The following is a 21,988-nucleotide window of genomic DNA, read 5'->3' as shown; positions in this document are numbered from 1 at the left end:
AGAATCTTTGTCTTCTTGACATTGAGCCTCAATCCATATTGTAGGCTGCAGTCCTTGACACTCTGCAGCAGGCGCTTCAGGTTCTCTTCAGTTTCAGCAAGCAGGTTTGTGTCATCCGCATAACGCAGGTTGTTGATAAATCGTCCACCAATCTTGACCCCACATTTCTCCTCATACAGCCCCGCCTCCCGGATAATCTGTTTTGCATATAGGTTGAAAAGGTATGGAGATAGGATGCATCCCTGATGTACGCCCTTCCCAATTATTTTGAACCATGCAGTGTTACCTTGCTCTGTTCTGATGACTGCCTCCTGGTCCAAGTATAAGTTTCGCGTTAGAACGATCAAGTGTTCTGGGATTCCCATTCTCATGATAACATGAGATAATATTTTTCAAAACCAAGGCATTCACCAATTGGGTTTGGTATCAAACAAACCCAAAACAAAGAATAACAATTATTAACAAAACAAAACAAAAAAAAATCAGGGAAAAAAGTTCATTTAAAACTACCCTCAACAAGAACTTAAATAACTGGCCTGGTTATTTTTAAAATGCCCAGTGTCCACATTTATCTTTGATAAAATAAAGTTACTGATTCCATTTAAAATTCGAATGTTCCAAATTGGGAAATTCATGGGTTTTTGTTTTTGTTGTTAAATGCCATAAAGTCTACTGCAATTCCCAGCAAGCCTTTGGATAACCTTGCTCTATTTTGTTCCATCCTCACAAATTCTGATATGCTCAAGCTCACTGTTACAGTCATTGTGTCAATCCACCTTGCTTTGGGTCTTCTCCTCCTCTGACCCTCCGCATTTCCCAGAACGATATCATATTCCAAGGGCTTGTCCCTCCTGACAACATGGTCACAGTATGTGAGGTGAATCTTCACCATCCTTGCCTCTAAGGAGCACCCAGGTTGTACCCCCTTCAAGATAGATTGGTTTGTTCCTTTGGCAGTACACCCAGGTAGGTACCCCCCACCCAAAATCACTGGAAAAAACAAACAAAAAACCCAAACAAAAACATCCCAATATGTCTTGCTCTTGTGAAGTGCCATTGAGTTGTAGACAACTCACAGCAACCTTTGAACAAAAAATCAGAACATTTGTTTAACTTTCACCATTTCTCCAAGTTCATAGAGTTTTTGGAGGCAAGCTATTTCAGAGGTGGATGCCACTCCTGCTTCCAGGCTTGTTTTAATCAGGGAGTTCCACCAAATACTGTCCACCGTGGGTAACCATTATCACATTTGCTACATCAGTGTCATAGTGTTTAGCATCACAGCAACCACAAGTATTCAGGTCTTTCGTTCATAGGATCGCTATGAGTCGTCTACAACTTGACAACATTTAAGAACAACAACAACATACTGGTGTATTTACAAAGTTCATATACATTGTTTTTCATACGGATCTTTCCCATTTCCTTCACCCTCACCCCTTCCACCCATCAAATTGTGTGACCCTATGATTCATGCCAGTCCCTCCCTCCATCCATCCTCATCCCTCTGCTTCCCTCTTACCCCCATTAGATTGTCATACTCATTCTACAACAATGGTCTTATACAATATTTTCTTTGGAACTGAGTTAGTTCACTTAGAATAATGCTCTCCAGTCCCTCCAAGTTAAGTAGTAACTTACAAAACCATTGCTCCTCCGTGCTGTGTAGTATTCCATTGTATGAATTTAACATAATTTTTCAATCCATTTGATTGTGGTCAGAAATCTGGGCTCTATCCATGTTCTTGTCATGGTGAATAATGCTGCTATGAGCACTGGTGTACAAGTCTCCCTCTGTTCATGCTTCAGTTCTCATTCACTAGGGGAATATTTCAAGCAGTGGAATGGTTGGGTCATATGGAATTTCTATGTTCAGCTTTTTGAGGAAGCGCCAAACTGCCTTCCAGAGAGGCTGTATCATTATACAACCCCACCAACAATGTAGCAGCGTGTCTATCTTGCCACTCCTATCCAACACTTATTACATGCTGTCCTGTTAAACTGTGCCACTGATACTGGATTGCTGGTTTTCTTTTTAAGCTGCTCTCTGGCTTTGTGGTAACATAGCTGAGGCTAGATGCTTCTGAGTGAGAGTTGTTTTATTTTCTTAAAAACATACTTTAAATTGGAAAATTCATTTAGAATTGTTGTTGTTATGTGCCGTCGAGTTGCCTGCGACTCATAGCGACCCTATGTACAACAGCCCTAAACTCCGCTCTGTCCTGTGCCAATCGCACTGTCTCTGACACTCCCATTCCAATTATCCCAGTCACTGAATCAATCCACCTCATAGAGGGCCTTCCTCTCCTGCGCCGTCCCTCCACCCTCCCAAGCATGATGTCCCTCTCTAAGCATGATTTCTCTCCTCACTACATGTCCAAAGTAAGTTAGACGGAGCCTCAGAATCCTTGCCTCCAAGGAGCCACCCGATTTAACCCTCTCCAGGACAAATCTGTTTGTTTTCCTAGCAGTCCATGGTATTCTCAATACTCTTCTCCAGGACCACAGCTCAAAGGCATCAATTCTCCTTCTATCCTCCTTGGTCATTGTCCAACTCTCTGATGCATAACAGGTGATTGCGAAGACCATGGCCTGTATCAGACGCACCTTAGTCTCCAGAGAGACACCACTGCTCTTCAGCACTTTGGAGAGGTCCCTAACAGCAGACTTTCCCATGGCAATGCACCTTTTAATTTCCTGGCTGCTGGTGCCAAGACTGTTGACTATGGAGCCAAGCAAACTAAAGCTGTGTACAATCTCAATCTCTTCACCATCCATCCTGATGCTGCCAATTGGTCCACTGGTGAGAATCTTTGTCTTCTTCACATTGAGCCTCAATCCATATTGTAGGCTGCAGTCCTTGACACTCTGCAGCAGGTGCTTCAGGTCCTCCTCAGTTTCAGCAAGCAGGGTTGTGTCATCTGCATAACGCAGATTGTTACATAATGTTATTTCTAGGGAGCTCTGGTGGCCTAATAGCAAGAAGCTGCCCTGCAATCCCAAAGCTTGCAGTTTGAATCCACCAGCTGCACCAAAAGAGAAGGAGGGGTAATCTCCTGTGTGATTAACTGCCTACGAAAACATGCTGGAAGGCCACCTATGTGTTAGTTACTACTTGCTGGTACACACCAACAATTCTATTTCTGTTGATGTTGTTGCTGTCAGTTGCCTTTGAGTGGATTATGACCCCATGTGTACAAAGAAGAGCTGCTCTGTGGATTTTAAAGTCTGTGATCTTTCAGAAGCAGAACTCTGGTTTTGACTTCTGAGGTGCCTCTGGGTTGGTTTGAACAGTCAACATATTGGCTACTTGTCAAGTACTTAACCAGTCCCCTTGTGGACTTCTCTTTCTGTCAACAGAGCTTGCCAATATGACAAGGCCAATCCAGGATTTTAAAAAAAGGTTTATAAACAATGCAAGATAAATAACTGCTGCCACACAAACAGAGCACTAGTTATGATTCCTTTTGTTTAAGGGGTTTTTTTTTGTCTTTTTAAGTGATTAATCTTTCTATTCAATGGTCTTTAAAAAATCTGTTCCAAACTTCTGTGGACCATTACTCTCTGACATAATTAAAAATATTTACTGTATTAAAATGTTTTCTACTATCACTTACAGAGTATCTATTTGTGCGTGTTTATCTATCTATCTATCTATCTATCCATACATACATACACACATACATACATACATACATACACACACAGCGCATATATATAGGGACCTCTGGTAGCCTAGTGGCAAAAAGAGCAGCTCTGCAATCCCAAAGGCATGTGGTTCGAGGCCACCCGCTGTTCCACAGAAGGATGGGCAATCTCCTCCTTAACTGCACTTAACTGCTTCTGAAAACCTTACAAAGGGTCAACTGTGGGTTGGTTCCAACTTCATGGTACACAACAACAACTACAACTACCCTTTATATAATATAAACATCAAATATTATGTATCAAAAATAGAATTATAAAAATAATCTAGGACCAGCTTTTTCAAAGCACCAAATTTACCCAAAAGGAATTCCATGTTTCACCAGAAAGGGGTAGACATGATTATTATAAAGTCTCAACAAAAGTAGATGTCAGAAATTTCATACTAAACATCTGTGTTACATTTCTGCATCAGAATGTCTAAAGTACACATTAGAAACCATCATAAATTTAAGCTGCAAAAGGCAGAAATAAAAACTTACAGCTCCTTTGCAGTAAAGTCGTAACTTTCCGGATGGAGTGCGAACAATCACGGACATTCTTTTTCTTGCGCTGAAAGAGAGTGATTTTCCATAATATGTCATCATGCTGAGAATGGGCATCTGTATGTTTGTCATGCCTCACATATTTTAATACCCTCAGTGAAAAAATAAAATTTGACCAAATTATGATCCCTGTCCTTCCCTATAAACAAAACTATCTCCTGGGAGTAGAGTTGGGTATCTTTGAACCTCATGGTTTTTAAGGCAGTAGGGACTCAGCGACTGCCCAACAGGAGAAGGTCACAGAGTGACTCCCAAGAATTGCAAGGGTTACTACCCACCAGGACAGTGGAGAGTTCTTGTTTAATGTTCAGATTTGAAAAATAAGGCTGTTAGTATCTTAACAGCAGAGCTGTATTTCACTGCTTTCATTAAAAAACCCAAGTGATAGTTAATTTTTACTGAAAATTCAAACTCATTGTTGTGGAAGTCACAAATGACTCACAAGCTGGCCCTGTGGTAGATTTGCAGAGGCTGTACTCTGCATGTGAAACGACTGTCCATCTCTCATCCTGTGGAATGACTGGTGCATTTGAACAGAGAGGCGCCACCTCTGGGTTAGGAGCATAACTCCCTACGGACTATACCGCCTCTAATCACACACCGAAGCAAAATTAGTATTTTTAAAAGCAGCATAAGCATCTATTGAGTTAGAATTTTATTTATAAGCAAATAAATAAAATTCTATTTCTTTGTATAAATTATAATTTTTCAGTGGTTACTAGCAAACCACAAGTATCATGAAAAATGTAATTTACACCAGCAAAGATAGGCTAATAAGAATGAACATTTTAACAATGGTGAAATAGGCTGTTTAATAAAACTGTTTAATACATAACAACTGTTTGATATACTAACATCTTGTTAAATATATAACAGGGGCAGAAAATAGCACTTAACAGAACTGGTCAAGTACAATATAGCGCTTCATTTGGACTACATATGCACAGCATCATCTCCAGAAAGAAAGGCACTATTCATATATCTGCATCTATTTGTTTTACCTCGTAACCTCTGCTGCTAAGAGCTGAAACGAGTCCAATACACAGCAGCGGTCAGATAGGGTAGCATAGCATATGGGCAGGAATTACAGAAATACAGAAATATTTATGTTTCATTTTACTCCATCTATACTCCTCATTATTCATCTTCCTTTGGATCTTTCAGTGCATGAAAGTAAAGAAAATAATGTTTGAATTGTAAACTGAATAGATTCCATTACTTTTAAGTTGCTCCCAGTCAAGACAGTAACCAAAATTGGTACAGCAAAGGAAGTCCCTCTCTGAGCCAGTGCACACTGTCCTATGTAGGAGAAAGGTCAGGGAGCTCTGGTGGCACCATCTAAAGTAAGTTGCACTGTTGAGCCAAAGACCATGTCTGTGTGGTGATTCATATCTACCAGCAGGTCTGAGGGAGAAAGATGGGCAATCTCTTCTCATTTGGTTTAAAGTCTTGGAAAGAATTAGAACGTCTTGGAGGTCCGGCTCTGGGTTAGTTCAGATGTGAAGGCAATGAGTTTGAGGTTTCTGTGTTTTTATTTTTGTTTGGAAGAAGGAAGAAGAAAGATGATCTTTAGGGAGCTCTGATAGCCTACGGGTAAAAAGCTACAATGCAATCCCAAAGGTATGTGGTTCAAATCCACTAGCTGCCTTGCAGAAGGATATTCTCCTCCTGTGCCTCTGAAAACCTGCTGGAGGGTCATCCATGGATTGGTTCCCACTCAAGGGAACACAATAACCACCACAATGCAATCCTTAAAGACTCTTTCACTTGCTCAAAAATGTAGGTTAACTGAGAATCACATGGTAATAGTAGAAGGAAAGAGCCAAAAGCTCAGAGATGAATTAAGGAATCTACCATGTTACCACTGAAAATAGCTGAATAATTGCTTTGTTTTCTGGTTATTTTCTACTAAAAGTTAAGGATTTTTTACCAAATGTGGTTACATTTGATTTAGAATCATAGTGATCTAGATACCACCGAATTGATTTAGTTTTAGTGATCCCAAGTGACAGAGAAGAACCTCCCACAGGGTTTTGTAGGCTGTAATCTTTATGGATAGGGACTGACAGTTTTTTCTCCTGTGTAGTTGTTTGGATGGTTTTGAATCTTTAGCCTTTTGATTACTTATTCTTCTGTGCCATCAAGTTGGAACCGGCTCATGGCTGACCATTCAGTAGGTTTTAAGAGAGTAAAGTGCCCAGGAGGAGACTGTCCATCCTTCTCCCATGGAGCAGCTGGTGGATTTGAACCTTGCACCTTTGGGACTGTAGTGCAGCTTCTTACCACTAGGCCACTGGACTTTGTTTATCTACCAGGGTTCCTCTTATATCTAACAGAGACATGGAGATAGTTTCTAAAATTTTAAAGACTATTAGAAATAATGGGCACATAATAATGGTAGATTTCTGACTCTGATTTGCTCTTATTGTACATAACGTTTGGTGTCTCTAAGTATAATAGTGTTTGCAGACACTGCAATGGCCAATTAGCCATTGGCTCCTGGTGAAACAGCCTGAAGCTATACTGTAGGTAAATGACAAAAAGAAATAATCTGCCTCCCATAGTAATGCAACATCTTAAGAAAGCAGTTTATGATTTGTTGTTATGGGCCGTCAAGTTGGAACCAATCAATAGCTGACTCTCAAGCAGATTTTCAGAGGCAATTAATTACACAGGCGCAGACTTCCCATCCTTCTCCCATGAACAGCTGTTGGATTCGAACCACGTGCCTATGGGTTGGTTCCCACTGGATGATACTGAACAACAGTGATAAGAAGCTGTACTGCAGTCCTGAAGGCCTGAGGTTTAAATCCACCAGCTGTTCCTCCACAGAAGGTGGATGAGTCGGTTCTGACATGACAGCACGCAACAAGAAGCAGAGAATTAAGAGTTTTGTTTAAATAAATTTGGCTAAGCAAAACCAAAACATGCACTGTAAGTTACTAACAGAAAAACTGATAGAAATTTAACTTAGGAAAGCAAGTATCAAGGCAGATTTTACCTGGTGAACTCCAGAACATTGAGCAATTCATATCTTTCTTCCTGTCCCAGCTGTGAAAGGAAAGAATACATAATTAGATAGCTTGGAAAGATCTTAAGTACCCCAGGAATAAACCCAGCCAATGCAAAGGTACATGGTACAAATCTGCCAGCCTCTTTGTGGGGGGCGGGGAGGGGTGGAAGGCAGTCTTCTCCTATGTGATTCATTGCCTCTGCAAACACACTAACGGGTCAGCTTTGACTCCGTTCTGACTCCATAGTACATGACAATGGCACAAAAACGATACTTTAATGTAGAAACTGTCAGTACAAAGAAATTTTCCCAACATCATCTTTACTCGTAACTTAATCATCTTTTTTAAATTTTACTGATTTATTTATAAAGTTTGAATACATTGTTTTTCACAAAAGATACTTCCATTTCCTTCACCCCACCCACCCATCGAATTATGCACCCATAGAACTAACACCCTGCCCACCCCCATCCTCACCCCTAGTTTTCTACCCTCCCCCTGCCTTGCATCCTCATACTCATTCCAAAATAATGGTTTCATACAGTATTTATCCTTGTGGGACTGAGTTAATGAACTCAGAATAATGCTCTCCAGTCCCTCCCAAGTTAGGTGGTAATTTACAAAATCATTGTTCCTGTCTGCTGTGTAGTATTCCATTGTATAAACATACCCAAACTTCTCAATCCATTTGTTTGTGGTTGGACATTTGGGCTGTTTCCATGTTCTTCCAATGGTGAATAATGCTGCTATGAACACTAGTGTACACGTTTCTGTTTGAGCCTCAGTTCTCATTTTCTTGGGGTATATTCCAAGCAATGGAATAGCTGGGTTATATGGAATTTCTATGTTCAATTTTTTGAGGAAGCTCCAAACTGCATACAGAGTTGTACCATTGTACCATCCCCCCAACAATGTTAAAGAGTTCCTATCTCACCACATCCTCTCCAACATTGAATACCTGCTGTCCTGATAAACTTTGCCATTGCGACTGAAATGAGATGATATTTCATTGTGGTTTTGATTTGCATCTCTATTATTGCCAGTGATTTGGAGCATTTCTTAATATGTCTGTTGACCATTTGATTATCCTCATCTGTGAAAATTCTTTCCATGTCTTTTGCCCATTTTGTAATTGTATTATTAGACTTCTTGTGGAGGCCCAGGAGTATTCTATAAACTTTTGTTATAAGACTCTTTTCTGAGATGGTGTTTTCCCAGTCAGTAGGTTTCCCTGTTAGGAAAAGTTTTTGATGAACACAGGGATTTAATCTTTAGAAGATCCCATTCATCAATTTTATCCTCTTCAGATTGTACATATCTGATTGTATTTGGCAGTCTCTTTTTACAATAGAGTAGGGATTCTAAACTTGATCCCAGTTTGTCTCTTATGAATTTTATGGTTTGAGGCTTTACTCCCAAGTCTCTTACACACCTTGAGGTGATTTTTGTGTGTGGTGTGAGATATGGATCCTGTTTGAGCTTTCAGCAGGTAGCAGTCCAGTTTTGTCAGCAACATTTGTTGAAGAGATTGTCATTTCCCCATTTGATAGGTTTTATTTCCTTGTCAAATATCAGTGGACCGTAAATAGCTGAGTCTATTTCTGGTTTGCAATTCTGTTCCACTGATGTATGTGCCTACCACTATACCAATATCGTGTTATTTTGGATATAACTACTGTATAGTAGGTTTTGAGGTCAGGGAATGCTATACTTCCCACTTCATTTTTATTTCTCAGAAGTGTTTTGCTTGTTTGGGGGTCTCTTGCCTCTCCAAACAAACTTGACAATTTCCCTTTCGATCTCCTTGAAAAATGAATTTGGTACCTATATTGGAATTGCACTGAATATGTTGACTACTTTTTGGTAGGATAGTAATTTTTCACAATATTTAGTCTTCCTATACATGAACAGGGCACTTTTTTCCATTTGTTTAGATCTTTCATTGTGTCTTTAAGAAATGTTCTGTAGTTTTCTTTGTATAGGTCTTTTGTATGTCTAGTTAGGTTGACTCCCAAGTATCTTAATTTGTGGTTGGCTACTGTAAATGGTATTACTTTCTTGGTTGGTTTCCTTCTGAGTTCTCTTTGTTACTGTAGAGGAATCCCTCTGATTTTTGGATATTGATCTTATATCCTGTCACTGGACTAAACTGGCTTACTAGGTGTAATAGGTTTTTTGTTGAGTCTTTGGGCTTTTCTATATACACTATCATACTATCCACATATAGTGATATTTTAACCATTTCTTTGCTGATCTGCATGCCTTTTATTTCCTTATCTTTTCATATTTCCCTAGCAAACACTTCCAGTACAATATTGAGTAGAAGTGGTGACAGTGACATCCTTATCTGGTCCCTGTTCACACAGGGAAAATGTTTTTAGTCTTTCACCATTGAGAATGAGATTGGCTCTTGGTTTTGCATATATACTTTTCACAATGTTGATGAAATTCCCTTCTATTCTAATTTTGCTGAATGTCTTTCAGGAAGGGGTGTTGGATTTTGTCAAATGCCTTTTCTGCATCAATTGCGAAGATCATTGGTTCTCATTATGTATTTTGTTAATACGGTGAATTACATTTATTGTTTTTCTTATGTTGAACTATGCTTGCATACGTGTTACGAATCCCACTTGAACACGGTGAATTATTTTTTTATGTGCTTTTGGATTCTTTTGGCTATGATTTTGTAAAGGATTTTTGCATCTTTCTTGGTAATATCTTTGCCTGGTTTTAGTATTAGGGTTATGCTTGTACCACAGAATGACTCTGGGAGTGTTCCTTCTTTTTCAATTTTTTTGAAATAATTTAAGTAGAATTAGTGATAGATCCTCTCTGAATGACTGGTAGAATTCATCTGTGAAGCCAACTGGCCCAGGACATTTCTTATGGGGAAGTCTCTTTATTACCTTTTAAATTTCTTCTTTTATGATGGGTGTATTCAAGTGTTCTGTATCTGTCCTTGTCAATCTGGGCAGGGCATGAGTTTCAAGGAAATTGTTCATTTCCTCTAGGGTCTCAAATTTATCAGATTATAGCTTCTCACAGTGTTCTGATATTATAATTTCCTCTGGTTCTGTTGTGATGTCATTTCTATGATTTCTTAATCTAGTTGTGTCTTCTCTTTTCCCCCTTTTTGTTAAGTTTGTCAGTGTTTTGTTAATTTTATTAACTCTTGAAAAACCAGTTCCTGGTATTATTTATAGTTTAAAATGTTTTCCTGTTTTCTATCTCATTGATTTCAGCTCTTGTCTCGATAATTTCTTTTCTTCTACAGGCTGTAAGATTAGATTGTGTTCTTTTTCTGGATGATGAAGGTGTTGAGTTAGATTCTTAATTTTTCTTCTTTCTTCCTTTTTTATGTGGGTGCCTATTGCTATGAACAGCTCCTTGAGGACTGCCTTAGTTGTATCCCAGAGGTTTTGGTGTGTTATCTTAATCATCAACTTATTATATACTTTACTACTAACTTCATTGTCATCATTACTATAACATTATCAACTTACTAACTTCCAGGTTAAGATCGAGGTGAAACATATACATTTAATTTCTGTCCTTTCCATTTCTATTTCAAACAAGAAAGAAAAATTAGAAAGAAACCAATTAAAAACAAAGAAAGGAATCCACAGTGCCAAGAAAATAAGAGAGACAACATAAAGATAAATCTAAAATAAACATACAAAGAGATCAGTGAGAGCTATCTAACTAAGAAGAACCAAGGTAACTGAAGCCTACACTTTGAAGCTGATAGGTCATACAGGTCATAGGGAGTTCTGACTCAAGGTGACCTCATTATTGGTAAGTTTTTTAAGGCTGTGTTACCTTTAAGAAGCAGATCTCCAGGCATCTCTTTTCAATTGCCTCTGGGTACATCTTAATGAACAACTTTTCAGCTAGTAAACAAAGATTTCTGGGAAAAGCTACGAACTCACCACTAATGATCACTGCTACTAGCTGATTCTGACTCATGGTGATTCCCCACCAGGCTTTACATCTTAATGGGAGTAGACTGTCCCTCTTTCTCACCAGAAGCTTCTGGTGGACTTGAACTTGAGACTACTAGCCTTTTTGTTAGGCATTTAAGGTGCTACAGATTATGCCCACCAGTTGCTCTGTGGAAGAAATGGCCCATCTTCTCCCATTATAATTTATAGCTTCAGAAATCTGATGGAGAGTCACTATGAGTTGGATCTGACTCAGTAGCAGTGAGATTTTATGAATAACAAACTAAATGGCTTGGTGGTAAAGAGTTGTGCTACCAACAGAAAGGCATGTTGTTCGAATCCACTAGCTACTTTCCAGGAGAAAGGAAGATAATCTCCCTTGCAATTTACTGTCTCTGAACACCCCCTAGAGGGCCAGGTGTAACAACAAATGGCTGAAGAAAATAAAATTCCAGATACCTTGGAAATTCAGAGATACAAGAGAGGTCCACAGAGAGAAGACCTTTAACAAATGGTGACACAGTGACTATCACTATGGGCTTGAGTCTGAGGATGGAGCAGGATAACGCAAAGTTTCAAACTACTGTGCACAGGGTCATAACGAGTTGTAGTGGATTTGAAGGCACATAACAATAAACAGAGATGTGTGAGCATGAATTACTGAGAAAAAGCTCAAAGCATTGATTGCCCTTCCTGCACACAATGACCAGACATTTTATAAAGTGTGGAACAGGATTCCCCCTGATCCTGGAAACTGAGTGACACAGTTGAGGATATTGTGAGTGTAACTGGTCTAGATTAGAGCCATGTGCATCAGGAGTTTAAGACCATTACATTTAGCCCTATGATCAGCTGTGTCAAACCATTATGATCTATATGAATTCCAGTGGTTAGCTTTGCAGAAGTAGATCACCAGGCCTTCCCCTGGGTAAATGGGAGGTCTGGAGGCTCCCCTTACACCGCCTCAGCAGCAGACAGCTCCCACTGACAATTAGGCAGTGGTTACAAATGAGGTACACTGCCTGGAAAAGGAACCTGAGCTTCTCACATAGAAGGTGAGAGTTTTACCACTGGAAAATCTCCATGTGATTAACTGCCTCTCAAAACCTGCTGGAGGGTCCGCTATGGGTCAATTCCAACTTGATGGTACACAACAACAACAAAAGCAACAACAACATAATGCTGAGTACATTCCAGTAGCCTCCAGACTGAGATGAACTAGGAGGAAAAGCTTGCTGACCTACTCCTAAAAACAGTCAATGAACAGCTTATGGATTATAAAGGTTTGATCTAAACAACACAGGACTAGTGTGATACAATCCCAAAGATACACAGTTCAAATCTACCAGCTGCTCTGAGGGAGAAGGATGGGTAATCTCCTTCCTCTCATGCGAGAGGGTCAGCAATGAATTGATTCTAACTCAATGGCATATAACAATGAATTAATATTTTCTTTGAGGGATGCCTACAATTTATGGTTATAGTTTTTCCTCCTTCATAAGTTGAATAATAGATCAGAATTTTGCATAGGCTTCCTGCTTTAGATATGGCTTCTAATTAATTTTAAGGTTCAATTCTTAGACAAAGTTGTTTTCAGGAACAGAGAAGAACTACAACCAAATTGTAGGGGCAAAGCTTTGCAACGAGCACTTTTTGTGACTGTCAAATAATTGTTAATAATAAGAATTCTATTACTTAACTTCTAAATTTGCTGATATTCCTAAGGAATGTGTTTCATCAAAATAAGAGTAATCACCAAGAAAGAAGAAGTGATATTGGGAAAGTACAAAGAAGAGAAGGTCCAGGAATTCCACGTGTCAGAGAAGCTGGCCTTGGAAAATAATACATCCGGATAAGAGGAGTATGGAGGACGTCAAGAGGATGGCTCAAAGAATAAACTGCAAATTTACAGATTATCTATTTGCTGCCATTTTTTTCTGAGAACAGTATGCTGTCAAGTATGACTCATAGCGACCCTATGAGCAAAAGGTCTGAACTCTGTCCTATCCTGCACAATCCTCACACGTCCTGCCACACAAGAGCAAATAATTTTAGGAGATGCATTTTTAAAAAAGGAAATAGGGAGCTCTGGTGGCCAAGTGGCAAGAAAGTGCATGGCAATCTCAAAGAGATGTGGTTTGAATACTTGCAAAGGTGTAATAATATAACCACTAAAAAAGAAATTTTCAGTTCTGAAGCTCTGTCTGACATACTCTGGACATATTGCAAGAAGGGATCAGTTCTTGGAGAGGGACATAATGCCATGCCTGGAAGGGTGGAGGGAGAGCACATGAGAGGAAGACCCTGGATGAGATGGACTGACTCAGTAACTGAGGTAATGGGGGTAGATGTGTCAGAGACAATAAGGTTGGTTCAAGAGCTGTTGTACATAGGGTTGCTATGAGTTGCAAGTGACTTGATGGCACATGCTCTGATATTAATTATACAATATACTATCTCCACCAAAGTTCTAAATTCTATTACCACAAGTACGTTTTGCCACATCTAAAGCTGCATATAGAAGAAATTAAAGAGTCTTGCTTTTCTTTATCTTTTCTGTGAAAATATATACCAAATATGTATCAATTCAACAGTTTCTATATGTACAACACAGCAAGATCTATTTCATTTACTTATTAATGGCACGGGACATTAGTCTGTAGACTAATTTCTTACTTAAGTCTTTGAATACCAATAGTTAGCTGTATTTTAGATGGCTGCTGACAAGCTTTTATGGCTTCAGATACTATTCACTAAACTAAATTGCTGGAGAAAAGTATTAAAGATACCATGGACTGCTAGAACAGACAAGTTTGTCCTAAAGAGGGAGAGACCATGCTGTTTGTTGGAGGTAAGGATTCTCTTTGTCTGACTTAACTTTGGACATGTTGCAGGAGGAACCAGTCCTTGAAGAGGAATATCATGCTTGGGAGGGTGGAGGGACAGCACAAGAGAGGAAGACCCTCGATGAGATGGATTGACTCAGTGACTGGGGTAACAGGGCTAAGTGTGTCAGAAACAGTAAGATCGGCACAAGATAGAGCAGGGTTTAGGGCTGTTGTACACAGGGTTGCTATGAGTTGCAGGTGACTTGATGGCAAACAACAGCAACAACAACAAATGCTGAATATTATCATTATGAACTACGTTATACCAATTGACCCAATGGTCCCATGAGATTGTGATCCACAACATTTGATAATGTTTAAGGTATATTCATGGAAATCTGGTGGCTTAGTGGAAAGAAGCTGTGCTGCAATCCCAAAGGCACATGGTTCAATTCCACGAGGGAAAGAGGCCATCTTCTCTCATGTAATTTACAGGCTGTGAGAACTCACTGGTCAGTCAGTGATGGGATGGTTCCTATCAAACGTACTTACCGACAACAACAACACAAGGCATATTAATAACTGTGTCCTCTAAGTGCTTTATTGTATATATTAATACATATTGTTGAAGTTTAGATTCTGGTGAGTTGCAATTATCTTATAGTTGACCCTCCAGTGGGTTTTCAGAGACAATAAATTGCCCAAGAAGAGACTGCTCATCTTTCTCCTGGAGAGCCAGCTGACCGATTCAAACTGTGTGCCTTTGGTTGGGAGCACAGCTCCTTATCAAGTTGAGACACACACACACACACATCTATTATGCACACACATGTACTCAATGCTGACACTCCAGCAGGTCTTCAGAGACCATATAATACACAGGAGGAGAATGCACATAGGAGGAGAATACAAGGGGTGGCTTCAGTGTGCCTTTGCCTTGGGGTCATCATAACGATATATTTTTTGCTTGTTGTTGTAAAATATTTTAAGTTATAACATTTACTCTACCGACTTTTACTCTTGTGTATCTTTCAAATATTGCTTTGTGTTCTCTTTAATATTAGGTGATTTCAACAATTTTTATTTGATCCCTATGGTGGGTGTACAAAGGTATCTCATTGCAATGGCTACTGGGTATTTTCCAGTGCTTTCTGGCTATTCATATACATTCTTTTGTAGAGCATCTGTGTTTTTCCATGAAAATAGAACCCTGTGTTGTTGTTGTTAAGTGCTGTTTAGTTGAGTAAGACTCATAGCGAACCTGTGAACAAAAGATCTGAACCTAGTCCTGTCCTATGTCATCCTCACATTTCCTGACACACAAGAGCCACTGCAGCAATCACTGTGTCAATCCACCTGGTTGAGGGTCTTCCTTTTCATCACCAACCCTCCACAATTCCCAGCATCATGTCCTTCTCCAAGGAATACGCCTAAAATATGTGAGGTGTAGCCTCATCATCCTTGCCTCCAAAGAGCATTTCTGCTGCATCCATTCCAAGACATATCCATTTGTTCTGCTGGGCGTCCGTGGAATGTTCAGTGCTCTTCTCCAACATCATAGTTCAAAGTGATCAACTCTTCTTCTGTCATCATTATTTACTGTCCAGCTCTCAGACGCATAACAAGTGATCAGAAATATCATGGTTTGAATCAGAGGCACCTTATTCCTCAAACTGACATAATTATTCCTCAATAATTAGGAGAGGTCCCTAACTTCAGATTTTCCGAGTACAATGCATCTCCTTATCTCCTGACTGCTGGTACCAAGGGTGTTAATTGTGGATAAAAGCAAGACAAAGCATTCATAGGGTCAAAACTTATTCTTTTAATAATACAAGACCAAATATGATGACAGCTCAAGCTATATCAATTTTTATTTAATAGGTTAATATTATGAAATATTTCTAAAACAGAAGGGTCAAAACAAAAATAATTATTGGTATATTTTTTAACATCTCAGATATAGAAATATTTAAAGAATTAGCTGAAGAATAAAAATCTGATTGTCTCTGGTGAGTGAAACTAGAATACGGAACCTTTATTATGGATCTTTTAGAACTTTCCTAAGGTTATACATATGTAATGTTGTTGTTATGTCCCATCAAGTCACCCGAGACTCATAGCAAACCTATGTACAAGAGCTCTGAAGCCTGCCCTCCTGAGACAGTCTCACTGACCTGATCCCCTACCCCCATTGCCCCGGTTGACGTATCAAGCCATTGCATCTGGGGTCTTCCTCTCCTGTGGTGTCCCTCCACCCTCCCGAGCATAAAGTCTTTCTCCAAGGACTGGTCCCTCCTGGCCATGTGCTCAAAGTATGTCTAACACAGAACTTTAAAATCCTAGCCTCCATGGAGAAACTGGGTTTCACCCTCTCCAAGACAGACCTATACGTTTCCTTGGTAGTTCATGGTATGTTCAAGACTCTTTTCCAGCATAACAACTCAAAGGCATCAATTCTTCTTCTGTTACCCTTAGTCACTGTCCAGCTCTCTGATGCATAGCAAGTAATTGCTAAGACTATAGCCTGGATCAGGCGCACCTTAGTCTCTAGTCTGACATTTCAGTACCCTGGAGAGGTCTCTGACAGCAGATATTCCCAATGCACTTCATCTTCTGATTTTCTGACTGCTGGTGCCAAGAATGTTAATTACAGAGCCAAGTAAGCTGTAATTGTTGAAAACCTCAATCTCCTCTCCATCCGTCAGGGTGCTGCCAATTGGCCCAGTGGTAAGAATCTTTGTTTTCTTGATGTTAGGTTTCAATCAATATTGAAGACTACAGTCCTTGATCTTCTGCAACAAGTGTTTTAGCTCGTCCTCAGTTTCAGCAAGCAAGGTTCTGTCATTTGCACAACGTAAGTTGCTGTTGAGTCTTCCTCCAATCCTGATGCCACATTCCTTTTCATAAAGCCCAGCTTCATGAACTATCTGTTCTGCATACTGATTGAAAAGGTATGGAGACACAATCCATCCCTGACACATTCTTTTCCTGATTTTTGAACCATGCAGTGTTTCCTTGCTAACACATTAATTAAAAAGAAACTTCAAAATAACCAACTTACAGAATCTATAATCACCGAGTCTGGTGTTCTTCCAGTGAAAACAAAGTTCAATTGCTTGGCAGCTCTGACCAAGGCTCCTTCATCTATATTAGAAAAAAAAGCAAAAGCAAATGTATGAGCAAAATAATTATCCAAAACACAAAGGAAATAGACTCATGCAATGCACTTTCTTGTTTAATTAAAAAAATCTTTCTTTTATTCTGGCCCTTGTTATGGAAATGTATTCTTTTAAAATTATATGGGAATACTAAAGAAAGGAGTAGAATAAAATAAACAGAACAAACTTAAGTGTTTTAGACAGTTAAGGACTCCAGAGTCTTATTTCTGATTATTACATTTTACTGTTCAACACAAATACCTAAAAAATGAATTATTTAAATGTACCTCTTAGCCTAGAATATTCTCTAGAAACTTTTCACAAAATGAATGGCATAAAATTTCTTTAGGTTTCCTCTTCTCTAAAAAGTTAGATGTTAGAATACTATTAACATTAATTGAGGATGTGATTTAAGCGAATCTTAAAAATGGAATTTTAAAATATTATGTCCTAATTCTTTTGAGAGGGATATTACGCTTGGGAGGGCAGAGGAATAGTGATAGGCAGGAAGACCATTAATGAGATGGATTGACTCAGTGACTCAGGTATGAGGGGTAGGCTGTCACACATAGGGTTGTTATAAGTCACAGGGGACTTGACGCCACATAACAACATATCCTAATTATGTTCATTGCCATACTGCATCAAACATTTTCCTAGCTAAGAACTGGTCAGACTAAGAAAACATCAACATGGGTTCTATCCAAAGAATGTGAGATATAACCATTCTCAAATATTTTCAGACATGTAGAACATTCTACAAGATCACAGGTGTTTATTGTGTTTGACATGAAATACGTAAGACCATTAAGCAGGACTGGCTTAAGATACATTTTAAGATTCTTAATCATCATTAGTATTGGTAAAAAAAGGTCTTCCATATTATATTCTTTTACTAAAATTTTATAACTGATAACCTTGCCAATCTGAAAATAAGCATAAAATTATGATTAAATATTAGATATTGATTAAGTGTAATAAATACAGAATCTCTTCCCTACCCAAATAAATACACCATGTTGTTATTGTTGTTATGTGCCATCGAGTCAGCTGTGACACATAGCGACTCTATGCACAGCAGCTCAGAAGCCTGCCTGGTCCTGAGCCAGACTCACTAATTCTGATGCACCAACCCCTATTGTCCTAGTTACTACACCAACCCATCTCATTTGGGGAAATACACCATAAGTACACCTTATTATCACTTGTAAATAAAGAAAATAGAATTGGGACTTTGAATTATTATATTTTCAGGCAAATGTTCTTTTTTCTTTACAATTTATGACTAATATTTTATTCCAAGTTATGTATAAAGAAGATAAAAATTACTCTGTACAGAAGAAAACACAACCTTTTCACTTGAAAAAACTCAACTGTTTAAAATCTGTAATTTACATTTCTATCCAATTTAAATCAAACACATAACAAAGGTGTATTATTTTGATATACATAAATTTAATTAGAAAGGCAAAAATTTCCTAATTAGAAAAAAAAAATCTCAAATACATAGTCAGTTTTGCTTTCTAAATTTAAGTTGATTTTCCCCTCCTAGATAATCCTTAATCTGAGGACATCTCTCTCCCACTCCCTCAAGACTAATACTTCACAATGGTCTATCTGTACCTGGAGATGCAGCTTGGTAGATGATCTTGTCACCTTCTCTCTCTGGTACTGCAGTGTGACAGACTGCCATCATCGTGAGAAACTCACAGATTATAGGAGCAGTTGGCTATCAAAAATAAACATTCACTTTAACCTTTTTTATGTCAACATTTGATGCTAATAACAGTAATATTACTTCTTTATTAAAATTTATAATTTCTCTATTATAACTAGAGATGTTAACAGTTGCAAGCTGTGGCTTTATAGCTAAGAACCCTCCCCCAAAAAAACTCTGAAGAAAAAACATTTTTAACTCAAGTCATCCATTCTCAGTCCCTCATTTACTTTCTAGACAATTTGTGGGACAATTTTGGGTTGTCAAATTAAGGCATACAGGGGAGGAAAAAAAATAACTGAATCTTGTACTTAGAGGAAAGAGTCAAGTTCTAAAATGTTTAGCTGATTATTAACTCAAAGGTTGAAAGTCTGAACTCACTTGGTTTAACTCACTTTGGGAGAAAGCCCAGGCAGTTATTTTCTGTAAAGATTATACTAAAGAAAACCTTATGGGGTAACTCAAACTCATCATATGGTTCACTGTTAGTCAGAACTGACATAACATCCAGCAACAATTCTTTAATAAATTTAAATTATAAGCATAATCACAGTGGCCAATTGACTGGAAGAGATTCATACTTATTCCCATTCCCAAAAAAGGTGATCAGAATGGGTTAACGATCAAACCACTGATATCACATGCAAGCAAAATCTTGCTGAAGATTACTCAAAAATGACTGGGACAATACATTGAGAAATGCCAAAAATACAAGCTGGGTTTAGAAAAAAGGTCACAGCACTAAGGATATCATTGCCAATTTCAGATGGATTTTGGTTGAAAGCAGAAAGTACCAGAAGAATGTCTGTGTTTTATTGATTATGCAAAGGCATTTGTGTGGATGACAACAAATTGTAGCTAACACTGAGAAGAATGGGAAACCCAGAATACTTAATTGTGCTCATGCAAAATCTACACTTTGACCAGGAAGCAGTCATTAGAACAGAACAAGGAAACACTACATAGTTCAAAATCAAGAAAGAAATGCATTTGGGATGTGTCCTTTCTCTGTACCTTTTCAATATGGATTTGGGACAGATTATTCGGGGGGCTGAACTCTATAAAGAACAATGTGGCATCAGGATCAGGATTGGAGGAAGATGCATGAACAACCTGTGTTATGCAGATGATACAACCCTGCTCACTAAAACTCAGGAGAACTTGAAGCATTTGTTGCAGAGGATCAAGGACTGCAGTCTTCAATACGAATTGCATCTCAAAATCAAGAAAACAAAAATGTTCACCTCTGGACAACTTGGCAGCATCATGATAGATGGAGAAGAGACTGAGGTTGTTAACGATTTCATAAAAAAAAAGTTGCTTTGACTAGGTCTGCTGTCAGGAATCTCTCCAGAGTCCTAACGAGCAACAGTCAGTCTAGAGACCAAGGTGTATCAATTCCTCTCATTTACTTGCTATGAATCTGACAGCTGGACAATGACTAAGGGTTGCAGAAGAATTGATGCCTTTTGAATATACTATGCATAAAAGAACTAATGGGACTGTCCTGGGAAGGGTGAAACCAGGTTTCTCCATGGAATTAAGGATTGGTCTCACGTACTCTGGGCATGTTGCCAGGAGGGATCAGTCCTTGGAGAAAGTCATCATGTTTGGAGGATTGCAGGTTCAGCACAGGAGAAGACAACTCTGGATGAGGCGGATTGACACAGTGATTGTGGCAATGGGGGAAAAGAGTGTAAGAGACAGTGAGAATGGCTCAAGACAGGGTAGAGTTCAGAGCTATTGTTCATAGGGTCTCTATGCATTGTAAGTGACTCAACAGCATGTAACAACAACAATAATCATAATGTGGTTCCGTACTTGGGGGCTAGGGGAATTACAGATAACATGGAGAAGAAGGAGAAGTCAAGACCACCTAACAGTGCTCATGCAGAATCTGTATACATACAAAGAGGCAGCCATTCAAATAAGCACAAGGAGTGCTGGATGGTTTGAAGTCATTAAAGGTGTGAATCAAGGTTGTAATCTTTCCCCATATCCATTAAATATGTCATCTGAGCAAATATTCCAAGAAGCTGGACTAACTGAAGAAAAATATAACATCAAGAATGGAAAAGACTCATAAACAACACGCTGTAAATCTTTACAGAAGCAGACTACTTCATTTTTCCACTGTGGAGCACATGGTAGGTTCAACTCACCAAGCTTTAGTCTCATGAGAAATTGAGCCAAAAACATTCCACTAACCAGGAAAGGACAGTGCCTGCAAGAGCCTAAAGAAGAATGAAGCTTGTCATTCTGAAAAACCTACAACCAGGAGGGAATAAAATAGATGAATGGGACCTTGTAAGATTCAAATCCCTAGGCACATTGAAAAACATCTCCAACAGGGTAAAAAGTCATAGAGTCAGAAAAAAAAATATTTGGTAATGACATGTCTGAAAGTAGACTTTTTATCTAGAATTTATAGCATACACAAACACCTTAACAAGATAAAAACAAACCACCAAATATCAAAATGGGCACAGGATATGGACAGAAACTTCACCAAAGAAGACATTCAGATGGTGAACAAATAAGATGAAGAAACGTTCAAAATCCCTACCTCAAGGAGAGATGCAAATCAAAACAACTATGAGATGTCATCTCACCCCAGTAACAACAGAAAAGTTCAACAGTGATGCTTTGGAGAAATTGGAACCCTTAGTCACTGTTGGTGGGAGTGTAAAATGGTGCAACCACTGTGGACAACAGTATGGCACTTTCTCAAAAAGATGGAAATAGAAATATTATTTGACTCAGCAATTCCACATCTGAGAATACAACCTAAAGAAACCACAACTGCCACCCAAACAGATATATGCACACCATTATTCATTGCTGCACTGTTCACAATAGCAAAGAGATGGAACCAACCCAAGGGCCCATCAACTAATGAATGGATAGAGAAGCTGTGGTATATTCACACAATGGACTACTACACAACACTGTAAAAACAAGGAACTCATAAAATATTATACAGAATGGGTGACCCTGGAGGATATTATACCGAGTGAAATATCTCAGTCACAAAAGGAGAAATACTGCATAACACCACTGTTATAAAACAGGACTCA

General features: G+C 38.7%; 1 protein-coding gene across 1 annotated transcript in view; it reads right to left on the bottom strand.

The window, feature by feature from the left end:
- Positions 1-21,988, bottom strand: part of ATP8A1 (ATPase, aminophospholipid transporter (APLT), class I, type 8A, member 1) — a 375,206-nt gene that overhangs the window by 196,743 nt on the left and 156,475 nt on the right. Inside the window, exons 16-19 of the mRNA XM_006898188.1 lie at positions 18,818-18,923; positions 17,098-17,180; positions 7,252-7,301; positions 4,188-4,257 (exon numbers count right to left, since the gene is read on the bottom strand). Of these exons, the coding sequence (XP_006898250.1) occupies positions 4,188-4,257; positions 7,252-7,301; positions 17,098-17,180; positions 18,818-18,923 (309 nt within the window). The remainder of the gene's footprint in view (positions 1-4,187; positions 4,258-7,251; positions 7,302-17,097; positions 17,181-18,817; positions 18,924-21,988) is intronic.

This window comes from Elephantulus edwardii, unplaced genomic scaffold (assembly GCF_000299155.1).
Source record: "Elephantulus edwardii isolate Elephantulus edwardi_28Jun2011 unplaced genomic scaffold, EleEdw1.0 scaffold00222, whole genome shotgun sequence".
NCBI classification, from domain to species: Eukaryota; Metazoa; Chordata; class Mammalia; order Macroscelidea; family Macroscelididae; genus Elephantulus; species Elephantulus edwardii.
This window is presented reverse-complemented; position numbering and strand designations above follow the sequence as displayed.